Genomic DNA, 13,391 nt, shown 5'->3' on the forward strand with positions numbered 1-13,391 from the left:
GGGCACACAAAATTGCAACAATTTTGGAACACCCATCAAAAGATTTGCAAAATAGTACATCTATGTGTTAAGTTTGGAGGACCCACTGAAAGAAATATAACCTCCATGAGAAGAGTATCTGATAATTAAAGACAGACTTTAGGTGGAATATTACTTCCAGGACGACTAGAAGCAACAGAGGTCAACGTGGCTGCCTCAGAACCACAGGCGGAGGTGTTGTTCTCCTTGAGGCCCTCATTATCTGCTCTGTCCTCCTGAGTAATGACTGCTGGGTCGCTGGATAATGAGCCTGTAGGCCTTGATTGGACATGTTCCTCTATTACTTTTAATAACATTTACATAGTCTTGTGCGAAAGGAGGTCAATGTGTTTTTTGCGTGTGTGTGTGTGTGCTGTAGCTCTTCGTGGCACTGTTAAGGCAATAAGGGTGGAGACTAACAACCCAAACTCATCAATTATGTGCATATTGGTTACACACAGTTAGCCTTGTTAATATGTTATTAAATCCCCTACCTTGTGATGCTATAATCTTTGCCCTGTGCTAACAATCTTAAAAGTAACAGCCACACCAGCAGGTAACAGAAAGGCTCAGTGGTGCTGCAATTTCTACATGCATGCTACTGATAGAAATTCAATAAGGAGTTAAACCAAAAAATCAATCTCTCTCTCTCTCTCTCTCTCTCTCTCTCTCTCTCTCTCTATTTTATATATATATATATATATATATATATATATATACACACATTTTGTGATAGTCACAAGAAAAAAAAAAGTCACGTATTCAGTATTTAACATTTCAAACATCAGTGTTAGTGGTTGTAGTTAATTAAATGGATATGCATGAAGGCACTTTTTCTTGAAGTAATCAAATAAGCACACTTTCTAAAAACTGCATCCCACCAGGCAGAAGTGAGCATGACACAGGCTGAAAGTGAATCAGACGGTATTAGTTACAGCAGTAGTAACTCTGTGACAGGCAGACATTGATACATTCAGCATTGCATCATTCTGGGTTAGGTGAATATTTCTGAAGGCTAAAACAGAGAAAGTGGAAGATTAGAATGAAAAAAACTACACATGCAAAGCTTGAAATTTGGCCCACTGCTGTAAATTCAGAAGGGTATCGTGTGAAACACCACCCATGGCCTAACATGCATGTGGATGGTGTGGTTCCACATGCAGCCCAAGCTAATCACAAAGACAGTATACAACAAAGTTATTAAAAACATTCTGTAGAATAAAGAAATTCATTTAAGTTTTACGAGTTCATAGATCATAAAGGAAAATCATCTCATAAGTGCTGTATGTGAGCGATTATTAACAGTATGAATTATACAAAAGAAAGGTGAATTTTGAAAATAGTAAATGTCTCAAAGTTGGAGTCTTTGTTCAGGTCAAATGAAAAAAAAAAAAGATAAATGTTTTTAACATTGCCCAATCGTCTCAATGACTTCCCAATACTAAAAAGATGTACCCAATGTTAGCACTTCTGCATATGCAAACTACTAGAAAGACATTACATCAAAGATACAGAGACATGCAGGTAGGACAGACATTTTCTTTAAGAACAGCTGAAGAACAAGAAAGAGGATGCAACAAGAAAAAGGAAGTAAACTTGCATGCTGCAGTAATGCAAAGGATTGTTGTGAGTCCAACCGGTAAAACAGTGTGAGCTATGTAGCTCTCCAGGGGAAGAATATGAAACATTAGCCTTGTGGGTGACTATATTTAACAATGCATGCAATGCAAATTGTGGTTAGTGGCACTTTGTGGGGCTGCTCGTATGATCTTTAAAAAGAATTCATAATGAAATGGTTTGTTACAAAACCGGAAAAGTGGGGTTTAAAAAATGCTTTGCAATGCTATCTGTGAAGGCATTTGGCCATATTAAAGGCAAATCATGTTAACAACAACACATTTTACATGAAACATAATATGACACAATTATGTGTGACTTTGTTAAAGATTTTTCTAATTAGTCATAAGTATAGTCATAACTTCTATGTTAACCAGGGTGAGAACTCAAAAATTATGTTTAAAAAGAAAGATGAAATTAAGCATATGCATCCAGTAGCACTTTGCTCTGCAGCACATCCAATAGTGCCTAGGTGTCAGACATAGCTGGAAAATTTGCACAATGGCTTTGCAAAGTTTAAAAATTGCACTAATATCTTGAATTTGTTGCTAAAATGCACTGGTATTACTGATGCAGTTGTACCAGGATTACTACACAGGAGCGAAACTGTCTGCAAAGTTTAAAAATGTGAGCACTTCTGCAGCTTGCTGTTTGAATGGAATAAGTAAAACGCTATTATAGTTTTATTTCCAGAATACTGGGTGTGGAATGATTTTGCGCCTGTAATGGCCCACCGTTATCTACAAATTTTAACATGCATTGTTGAAAACGCACTGACTTTTTTCAAAAGACATTTCAAGCTGTGACTGTTTTGTAAATGTGAATGTTTCACATTCAGAATGTAGTTATTTACACTTACAGAAAGAGAAAATATCACAATCGTGTCATTATTTATTACGCAGTGGTCTACTTATTGATCCAAGTTAAGGATATAAGCTGTTTAAGTGCGTTTAACAGATCTGAACCTGATCTTATGCATCAATTTAGCGTGTGTATAAAATCTTTTGTCTATTTTCTCTGTTTTATTGTGCTTTAAGATGACTGTTGTGCTGTGATTTGGCACTACAGAGAAAAAAACTAAATTCTACATGTTAATTCTTCAAACTTACATCACTCTTGCATTGCTGGCTCTATGAAGATTAGTGTTGTTTGTGGTGTTAATTTTAGCTTAGTTGAAGCTCAGCTTCAGCTATACATATATATAAAAAACACCCAGCACGCCCCTGCGGGCGGTTTATCCTTCAAGCTCGGGTCCTCTACCAGAGGCCTGGGAGCTTGAGGGTCCTGCGCAGTATCTTAGCTGTTCCCAGGACTGCGCTCTTCTGGACAGAGATCTCCGATGTTGTTCCCGGGATCTGCTGGAGCCACTCGCCTATCTTGGGAGTCACCGCACCTAGTGCTCCGATTACCACGGGGACCACCGTTACCTTCACCCTCCACATCCTCTCGAGCTCTTCTCTGAGCCCTTGGTATTTCTCCAGCTTCTCGTGTTCCTTCTTCCTGATATTGCTGTCATTCGGAACCGCTACATCGATCACTACGGCCGTCTTCTTCTGTTTGTCTACCACCACTATGTCCGGTTGGTTAGCCACCACCATTTTGTCCGTCTGTATCTGGAAGTCCCACAGGATCTTAGCTCGGTCATTCTCCACCACCCTTGGGGGCATCTCCCATTTTGACCTCGGGACTTCCAGGTTATACTCGGCACAGATGTTCCTGTACACTATGCCGGCCACTTGGTTATGGCGTTCCATGTATGCCTTGCCTGCTAGCATCTTGCACCCTGCTGTTATGTGCTGGATTGTCTCTGGGGCATCTTTACACAGCCTGCACCTGGGGTCTTGCCTGGTGTGATAGACCCCAGCCTCTATGGATCTTGTACTCAGAGCTTGTTCTTGTGCTGCCATGATTAGTGCCTCTGTGCTGTCTTTCAGTCCAGCTTTGTCCAGCCACTGGTAGGATTTCTGGATATCAGCCACCTCCTCTATCTGCCGGTGGTACATACCGTGCAGGGGCCTGTCCTTCCATGATGGTTCCTCGTCTCCCTCCTCTTTCTTGGGTTTCTGCTGCCTGAGGTATTCACTGAGCACTCGGTCAGTTGGGGCCATCTTCCCAATGTATTCTTGGATGTTCCTTGTCTCATCCTGGACTGTGGTGCTGACACTCACCAGTCCCCGGCCCCCTTCCTTCCGCTTAGTGTACAGCCTCAGGGTGCTGGACTTGGGGTGAAACCCTTCATGCATGGTAAGGAGCTTTCTTGTCTTTATGTCAGTGGCTTCTATCTCCTCCTTTGGCCAGCCTATTACCCCAGCAGGGTACCTGATCACGGGTAGGGCGTACGTGTTGATGGCCCGGATCTTGTTCTTACCATTCAGCTGACTCCTCAGGACTTGCCTGACCCTCTGCAGGTACTTGGTGGTTGCAGCCTTTCTAGCGGCCTCTTCATGGTTCCCATTTGCCTGCGGGATCCCCAGGTACTTGTAACTGTCCTCTATGTCTGCAATGTTGCCTTCTGGTAGTTCAATCCCCTCAGTTCTGACTACCTTCCCTCTCTTTGATACCATCCGACTACACTTCTCCAGTCCGAACGACATTCCAATGTCATTGCTGTATAGCCTGGTAGTGTGGATCAGTGAATCGATGTCTCGTTCACTCTTGGCATACAGCTTGATGTCATCCATGTACAGGAGGTGGCTGACAACTGCTCCGTTCCGTAGTTGGTATCCATAGCCAGTCTTGTTAATGATCTCACTGAGGGGGTTCAGGCCTATGCAGAACAGCAGTGGGGACAGAGCATCTCCTTGGTAGATCCCGCACTTGATGGTAACTTGTGCTATGGGCTTGGAGTTGGCCTCTAGTGTTGTACGCCACATCCCCATTGAGTTCCTGATGAAGGCTCTTAGGGTCCCATTGATCTTGTACAATTCTAGGCATTCCAGTATCCAGCTGTGGGGCATTGAGTCATAGGCCTTCTTGTAATCAATCCAGGCAGTGCACAGGTTTGTCAGTCTGGTCTTGCAGTCTCGGCTGATTGTTCTGTCTACCAGTAGCTGGTGTTTTGCGCCTCTGGTATTCTTGCCAATTCCTTTCTGTGTCCCGCTCATGTATTGACCCATGTGCCTGTTCATCTTAGCCGATATGATGCCTGACAGGCATTATATATATATATATATATATATATATATATATATATATATATATATATATATATATATATATATATATATATATATATATATATATATAGGACCCTCAAGCTCCCAGGCCTCTGGTAGAGGACCCGAGCTTGAAGGATAAACCGCCCGCAGGGGCGTGCTGGGTGTTTTTTTTTTTTTTTTTTATATATATATACACACACACTCTCATATATGTACTCATATATGTACACACACACACACACACACACACACACATTCTACAAAGTTCTGTACACACACACCCACACACAAATACTCAAGGCACCAAGAGTAAATTTGGTGTTACTCTATAAATGCAAGGGAAAATAATCATTGTGGTTATTATTATTAGTAATCGCTTTGATTATGAAAGTCATGGTTAGTGAATGTTTGTTACTTAATTACATAATGGCTCGTAGATGAAACAAATGGCTAAATGAATAAAACTGAAAATGTTTTAATGCCTCTTCTATGAGCCTAATTTAACAAAGGCCTTGCGCATGATTATTGCTGATGTAATGGTCTCGAACTAAACAAAGGAAATTTACCTTCTGTTGGTCAGCGAAGACGACATCATCAGCACCATGCAAGAGCCACATGACAAAGTCACATGATGCCACGGACATGAATGGTTGAAAGGATAACATAGAAGAAGAAAAAGAGGGAAAGTGTGGGGGGTAGCAGGGACAGGTGGGGGGCATATGGGAAACATACAAAACATTTTGAAATGATGAAAACATGTCAAAATAATAATAAAAAAACAAAAACAAGAATGTTAAAGACATAATGACAAAACAGAATAACAAAAACAAATCGTAAATTGATAAACAGAAGTTTTTGAACATATAAAAAATATGTTATTGAATATATGAGGTACTGGATATTTAGTTATGGCTGTTAACAACACTGAGAATATCAGTAAATAACCAAACAAATAAACTAATTAAGATATTGGAGACTCAGCCAAAACTATACACCCAGAATTGCCTCATGCATCTAGTTGACAGCTTTTCCTCTGGCATTTTTTTCCCTCTGTTATTTATTTTGGTAACAATTTGGCCAGATCTGAATTTTAACTTGTACCCATTCTAGTAGGGCTGATTGTCTTTGAAAATAAATGACATGTCGAACAGAAAATCAATTTTAAAATCAATACAAATCAATTTTAGTTGTTGTTGTGTTTTTTTTGGTAACAATAGAGCTTAAATGAAAACAGAGGAAACTCTGCAGCTTTGGGAATAAAACCATGCCAACTAAGTATGATACACAACACAGCAGACAACAATAGGAACACATGAAAAATCTGAAGAAATAAGTTCTACGACAATCTAAAAAAGCACATGTGGCATTTGTTCTGAGGAATGCATTTGTAAAAGCACTGAGCAGATACACTGCCATCAGCTGCATCCTATTTCAAGCTAATGAATAGTCACAACTGCATTAGACAAATGTTATTAAAATGGTGTGTCAAAAAGGAAAGACTTGTTAAGAACAATATTGAGACATACAGATCTCACACAGCAGACACATCATACATCAGGAACTTAAAAGGAGCAACTACACTTACAGCAATTACTCCAGTGACCAAACACACATGTTATGCTTCTTTACACACTGCACACTGTTAACCAAAATGACGTTTTAAGGTCTGTGAAAACCACAAATGACAGCAATAAGCAGTCAGACAGGTTAGTCACTTAGCAGTGCTACTGGTTAAAATTTTACTGCACACAATGACGTTAAAAACCTCAACCCGGGTCTGCTTGGGCTTTGTTGATCAGTGTCAGCGATCTCCCTTTTTCTTGTTTTTCAGAAAACGGGCTAAGTAGTCACAAAAAGTATTTGTGGAGGAGCAAGTTATTTTTGGTCCATTCCCTTAAAACATTCATTAGAAAATCCTGGTCTCTGCTTCCTACTTAGTCACAGCTTTCAGTCCCAGTCAGATAAAGAACAATTGGCAGTGGCTATCCATGCTCTGGCGTAGCCAGTCAATACATGAAGGATGATTTTGAGATGCTGTTAACACACTGCTGTCTGGCTTTTCAGAGAGAAATGGAGTGAATGCACACTAAGGGGAGGATTCAACTCATGAGCGATCTGGGAGAAAACAAGTTGTGATTAAATTGAGTGGATGAAACAACTGAAAGATTCACCGAAAAGACAGATATCCTTCTGTCATTTTAAAGAATGGCTCCTCATGGTTCGTTCAGCTGTGAATGTAACAACACTGCGGGACCAACCAAACTGTACTTTAACAACTGTCAGATCAGCTTAACTATATGCTGTGTCTCACCTAAACAGATAACAGGGTAAGAACCAGAAATAGCTTTCAATACTTTAATAGCTCCTCAGTATGTGAGATCTTAATAGTAAATTGTTTGATCATTTTTTGGGCGGTTGCCTTCCCTTTTTTTGCACGCTTTTTTTATTTTTTTTTATTTTTACAAATAAACAGATACATCTGAAAATTAGCTTTCATTTGTCATTAGCAGCCATGCCCGTTAGCGTGAACAAATGGCACATTGAACATACGCTGATTTGATGTTTAGCTTTGTTTTTAGGAGAAAAAATGGTGCAAAATAAATGTTCACTGAATCTACTTTAAGATCAACTAAATATGTAAGTACACTAGAATTTGCTTAAATTACGAATGTTTTTACTCAGTAAAAGTATAGAAATTGCAGCATTCTGTTATGACACAAACAGAATATGAGGTGTTAGCATGGACCCTACTACCTTAATGTTTATAGCAAATAATAGCATAAACAATTTGTATGATGTAGTGGTATGAGTTTTCTATAAACCACCTAACTTTATACTAAGGTGTTAGCATGATACCTCTACAAATAGCAATTAAACTACAGTAAGTATCCTCTACACCTGTCAAAGTAAGCGGCTCAGTAGATAAAGCAGGCCTGGTAAAACAAACTCATATATTCCAACTGCACAACAACGGTCTCAAGAATCTAATTTTGAATATTAATGAACAGGCAAGTTGTGTTAATTCTGCAAACACAACACTATGTCAGATGGTTAACCTTTAAGTGTTAGTAAAAATCTAAATTTTTAAGTATTTGAGACAATTAGCAAAGCTATTCGATTTCTTTGTCAATTTTCACTCTGTAGAGGGATTCTGAGCCCTCCTATGACCCACAACAAATATAAATGAAAACTAGATGCAATGCCAAGCAGGTAAGAGAGGTAAAGAGACACAGCGCACACTGCTGGACTGGCATACTCACTACGGGCCATACTGGTGGCAGCAATAGGGGGTGGTATCTCTGATGAAACTGAAAGATGGTGAAAACAAAATGAGAGGCGCTGGAGTCCTCAACAGAAAAAAACCCCCTCAAGGATGGGACTGTTTCTTTTTGTCTCTTGGTCATAAAGAATTTGCCTGGATCACTGACAAATCTAAATCAAATCTAATGTGTTAATATGGACATGAAATGATATGAATAAATGCAATTTTATATTTCCATTTGATATTTTCATACTGATTATATACTGGTTCTCTCAGGGTGCATTGTGCCACTTATAAGAACACAAAACTTACTGTGTAATTCTGGCCCAACCAGTAGCATTTACATGCTCACTAAGCTCAGATCTTTGCTCTTTAACAGCAATGGAAATGTGAGCGCTTGCTAAGACATCATTTCTTCTTGCTGACAACCACTGACAGCTATTCATCTAAGAGTTTAAAAAGCTCATAGTTCTTCAAGTGTTAGATATTGTAAACTAGTGGGCTGCAAATACACTAAGAATCATAACATTTAGGCAGTTTACAGGAATAGGTTTGTTCATGTCCTCCCACTGATCCAACTGAAGCCAAATGGTTCACAACTGTGGTTTCCTAGGTTCCTCCCACATTGCATGCATACATGCATTTTAGATATTTGCAAACAGATTTAGAATTTTCTTGCCTGAAATACTGGGCTCAGGTCTTGACAGCCCACCTGGGTTTAAGACCGTGGCTGCTTATAGCGCCTCGATATTTAGAATGCATAAAAGGCTGAAATGAACAACTTATAAGTTGACAGAAATTATGCTCCTTTATCTTTTGAAAGCTCAGGCCTGTAGCATTAAATTAAGTTCTTATGAAAGTAAAATTATGGCCAGATTTACCAAAATTTTGCAGCGCTTGTAAGACTTTTGAGGAAAAAGCTGCATTCTTGTTTGTACAGTAGTGACTGTAACATGTCATATTGATTTCTTACTATACCTATGGCAACTGCCTTTTGTTTTGTTTACAGCAACAACATACAATTACTCGCTTAACAAAATTATAAGCACAACAATCAGACACACACACTCACCCAAACACTTAGGCGCTACCACACTATTACACTCTTTACACCAAGTTAATTAAATTCTTCTCTTTAACTCTCTTTTAAAAAGACGCAACTTATTTGTCCCTAAAAGTATTATACGGCAGAAAACATACACACAATGTAAACAGCTGCACATTTCCCAGTCATGCTTCTGGAACTGAAGCTTTTGACAGTGGTACTATGAAGTCAGTGCACTGTGTTGAAGAAAATGTAATCAGAAAATCTATCCATCTTTCTTCTGATTATCTAATTTAGAATCACGATTAGCTGGGTACGTTGGGGCGAGAGGCAGGGTACACCCTGGACAGGTCGCCTATTTATCGCAGGGCGAACACAGAGAGACCGACAACCATTCACACAATCACATTCACAACTACGGCCAACTTAGAATGTCCTTAGACCGTGGGAGGAAGCCAAAATACTCAAGAACCCAAACGGTGAACAAGCAAACTCCACACAAAAAAGTCCCAGCAGACTGGTGGATTCAAACCCTGGACCTTCTTAATATGAGGCACTGGTGGTTAGCACTATTGCCTCAGGACAAAAAGGTCCTAGGTTCAAATCCGATTTACATTTCAACACTATTGTGTTGAAATGTAATTGGCAAGCATGTCGAGCTGTTTTCACTACTTTTTAGTTCTGGCTGGAAACTTTTCTGCTGAAGTTTACTTGCACTGCAGTGTTTCAGTATTTGGTTGTATTTTTTCACTTTTCAACATTCTTCTAAAGGTTGTAGATAAAGTGAACTGGTGAAATGTTTTTCTGTGTGTGTATGTGTGTATTTTTCTATTAAGGAAGATACAATGCATTGAGCTTCTGGGTCTCTGTATTATACGAGATATTAAAACCTCTTCCTGTGTAACAGTAAGCACAGTCTTTTCTCAAAGAAAGCTACACCTCCCTCCTCCAGTAATCTACTGCAAACTAGTAGTTTTTTTATTTTCTTACTTTCCAGATATTAATCTCTGTGTCTGAAAACATCTAATATCAAAAGAATGGGAACCCAAAAGATCTGGGGCAGTTGAAGACTGGAATATACGTAAAATATATGCAAAGACACCTGGTTTTTAAAATAATTACCAGAAATGATTCCATACATCGTCGGATAATGCAACTATATATAGTCTTTAATTTAGGCGACGTCATAGTCTGAAGAGAGTATATTCCTTATATAACATTCCCTGACTGAACTACTGCAATGCAGAAGTACATAATTTTTTTTTAAAGAAAAAAAAAAACCACACCTTTAAGGCGTCATGAGACAAAAAACACTAAAAAAACCAGGAATTACAAGCAGGACTGTTGCAGAAAACAACCTGCTCTTTAAGACCATCACACATATATCTCTAAAATGATCCTGACACTGCATAAAAGTATTCCATTTGCTATATTAGGAAAAAAAAAAGAAGAAGAAACTAATGCTGATTGGTTGGGGGGAAAAAGAAAATTCATAGTTCTGGGGCACTGGATGATGATTCTGTGGAACACTGTGTGATCAGTTCTTACATCCAGTTGGCTGTAGCATCATTTAGTAACCACTCATTTTTTTTAACACAGAGAACGGTGAGGGTAAAATACAACGGGAGGATGGAGACAAAATGCAGACGAATATAAAGCAGCCAAGACATGGAGGACAGAAACTTACTTGTGACAGAATACCCTGAGAAGTCCAATGGAAGAGAGAACAGATGAAAAACCAGATGAGAAAACAATAAAACAAAGAGAAGAAAAAAACAATGAAATGAGAAATATGATCAATGAAAGAGGCCAGCTGCCCTGTCAAATCGTTAACCCACTGTCTATTGTGCCTTACTGAGTATTCTGTTCACACAAAGTTCTGCTTCTCTCTGTTTTACAGTTGATAATACTGGTACTGTATCAGCAACTACAGTAGAAAATACTTTTAATGACTTCAAGGTGTCGATCAAGGTAAGGAATCTGGATTTGCGGCTGATAATCCCCCCCTCCCCCCACTCTGATGCAATATAACAAACTGATTACAGCATCTAATATGATTCCTCCATCAAATTTTAGTCAATTTTTGTAACGTCTGAGCTGAACTTCAAGTTAAAAGGGTTTCCAAAATAAGCATAATGAACACAGGGAAGAGATTTGTTTTTTTTTTTACTGCAAGCAAAATAAGAGGATGCTGAGGAGCTATTTCTAAAGGGGGGGGGGGGTGAAGAAGCACACAAATGGAAGTGTGACATGAAGGCAGGCACAAAATAAGACAAAGATTTATTCCTGACCTTGGTTTGAAATGCTGACTGATAAAAAGCTCTGTTTCCTCTCCCGTGAATTTACATCCTTATTATTTTTTACTATGTTACAATGTGCAATCACTTGTTATCATGTTAAACAGCAGTTACTGGATCATTTTTGCTATATGATTTGGATTTGAAAGAGAATCAAAATGCAGAATGTACGCGTATTTACACTACTATCTGGCCCAATTTATACTTCAGTGAGAAGCGTGTGACAAAAATACACTCAAAGTCACATTTCATGTCAGGCCGACACATCCTGGTGATGACAAGTGTCACATACCTGCTCTTTGATGTAAAGTTTGCCCCATATGTCTAACTAACTAAGCTGTGATATATAGGAAGCACCAAGGGCAATGACAAATATGTCCAGAATATCCACCAAACCCGCTTTAACGCCGTTAAATAGAAAATGTTCTTGACCTTCTAAAATATCCAGTAATTCATCATGCTCTGCCATCACTATCAGAAAATATAAACAATTCTCAGCAGGACTCGATGTGTGGCTGCTACATTAAAAATGCATGCTGTCACTGAACTATAAATACAGAGACAACACTCCTTCACACTGAAGTATAAATCAGCTTTAAGAATGTGCACGTACTTTGCAGAAAGCTTTCAGTAAATCACCTGAGCTGTGGGCTATGAAGACGAGGGTTCATTCAGACTTACACGCTGCAAACATTCACCAAAAAAAGAGGTACATAAAAGTGCTAGGTGATGAAGGAGAGGTAGGTTACACATTGCATCGTTAACCCTATTAACAAAGTTGGATCATGGAGTGACGGCGTCGTCGTGAGTTATCGTTTCTTCTGGCCTGGATGGAAAAGGATTGCGCTGGGGGCTTGGCATGAGAATAGAGGAACGTAAGGGTGAAAGCATCTGGGCACAGCTAGACACGGGGAGGCAGCGGAGTGAGCTACGGCATTAGGTTCAAAGCATTTGGGTCAGAGGAGCACTTAGAGCAGGAGCAAGAAGCGAGGGGAGTACTTACGGACTGGCTCAGTCTTGAAAGTGCTGGCCTGGCTGCTCTCGCCTTCACCTTTCCCATTGATGGCGGACATCCTGACCTCGTATGTAGTTTCTGGTTTCAAATTAGTGATGGTGATCCCAGTCATGTCTGTTGGAGGCAAGGTGGTGTTATTCCATAAAGGTGTACAGTGACCCGAGGAATTCAGAACTGAGACTCTGGGAACATTTCATATGTGACCCAATCATGTTGGCTTTTACTAATTTATGTGAGGTTGGTCAGTGTGGCTGCCTGCGTGCTACTTACCTTCTCATAGGCCGCAGTAGAGTAATGCACTAGTCCACCCGTTCAAGATTGTTTTCATTTTGTTTTTTACACTCACACTTTGCTCTGCTTCCCAAAGTACAGATCTCTGTCTCCTCCTTTCGCTTAAGCTCACCACAATATAATAAAAATGGGGTATTTCTCCTATAAGTTGCTCAGAATGATTCAGCGGGATGCCTGCTGTGGCCTGATCCATATTAGGAGAAGAATATTTCCTACATGAAACCTTGGAACTACAAAAAACCGAGGCAGTAATTCCATGCTGAAAGCTTTTTGTTGACACTTGATGCCAGGACCCCACAGGTGAACTACAATTTTAATGAGTTTATAACAATGACTCAGTTGCATACAAACAGCAACCACAATGACCAATAGAGGGGTTATTAATTTTAATTGTATATGTGAAAAACAAATCCCAAGAAGGGCATAAATTGTAATTGCAGAGGGGCTCTGTGATTTTATATTTCAGGTTCTATTGTTGGGGGGGAATCAAAGATCTATTGTTATACAAGAGCTCTCAGGTGTATTATTTTTTTTAAAGGCCATTGCAGTGATCTTTAAATGCCATTTTTCAGGGTAAATTCCATTGATATAACCAATAATCTCCCAACAACAACAACAATCTATATTCAATAATCTACATTGAAGTGTAATACATCTTATAAAATTATTACTTTCTAAAACTCAGTTT

General features: G+C 39.3%; 1 protein-coding gene across 13 annotated transcripts in view; it reads right to left on the bottom strand.

The window, feature by feature from the left end:
• The window catches only part of ncam1a (neural cell adhesion molecule 1a), a 267,686-nt gene that overhangs the window by 34,833 nt on the left and 219,462 nt on the right, over positions 1-13,391 (bottom strand). For 5 of the 13 annotated variants that reach the window (XM_024803849.2, XM_024803850.2, XM_024803854.2 and 2 more), the window contains one exon: positions 12,401-12,526. In XM_024803849.2, coding sequence (XP_024659617.2) covers positions 12,401-12,526 — 126 coding nt within the window. Of the gene's footprint in view, positions 1-8,053; positions 8,102-10,787; positions 10,803-12,400; positions 12,527-13,391 lie in introns of all 13 variants that reach the window. The other 8 variants (XM_076889402.1, XM_076889400.1, XM_076889404.1 and 5 more) reach the window with 3 other exon arrangements.

This window comes from Maylandia zebra, linkage group LG10 (assembly GCF_041146795.1).
Source record: "Maylandia zebra isolate NMK-2024a linkage group LG10, Mzebra_GT3a, whole genome shotgun sequence".
Classification (NCBI taxonomy): domain Eukaryota; kingdom Metazoa; phylum Chordata; class Actinopteri; order Cichliformes; family Cichlidae; genus Maylandia; species Maylandia zebra.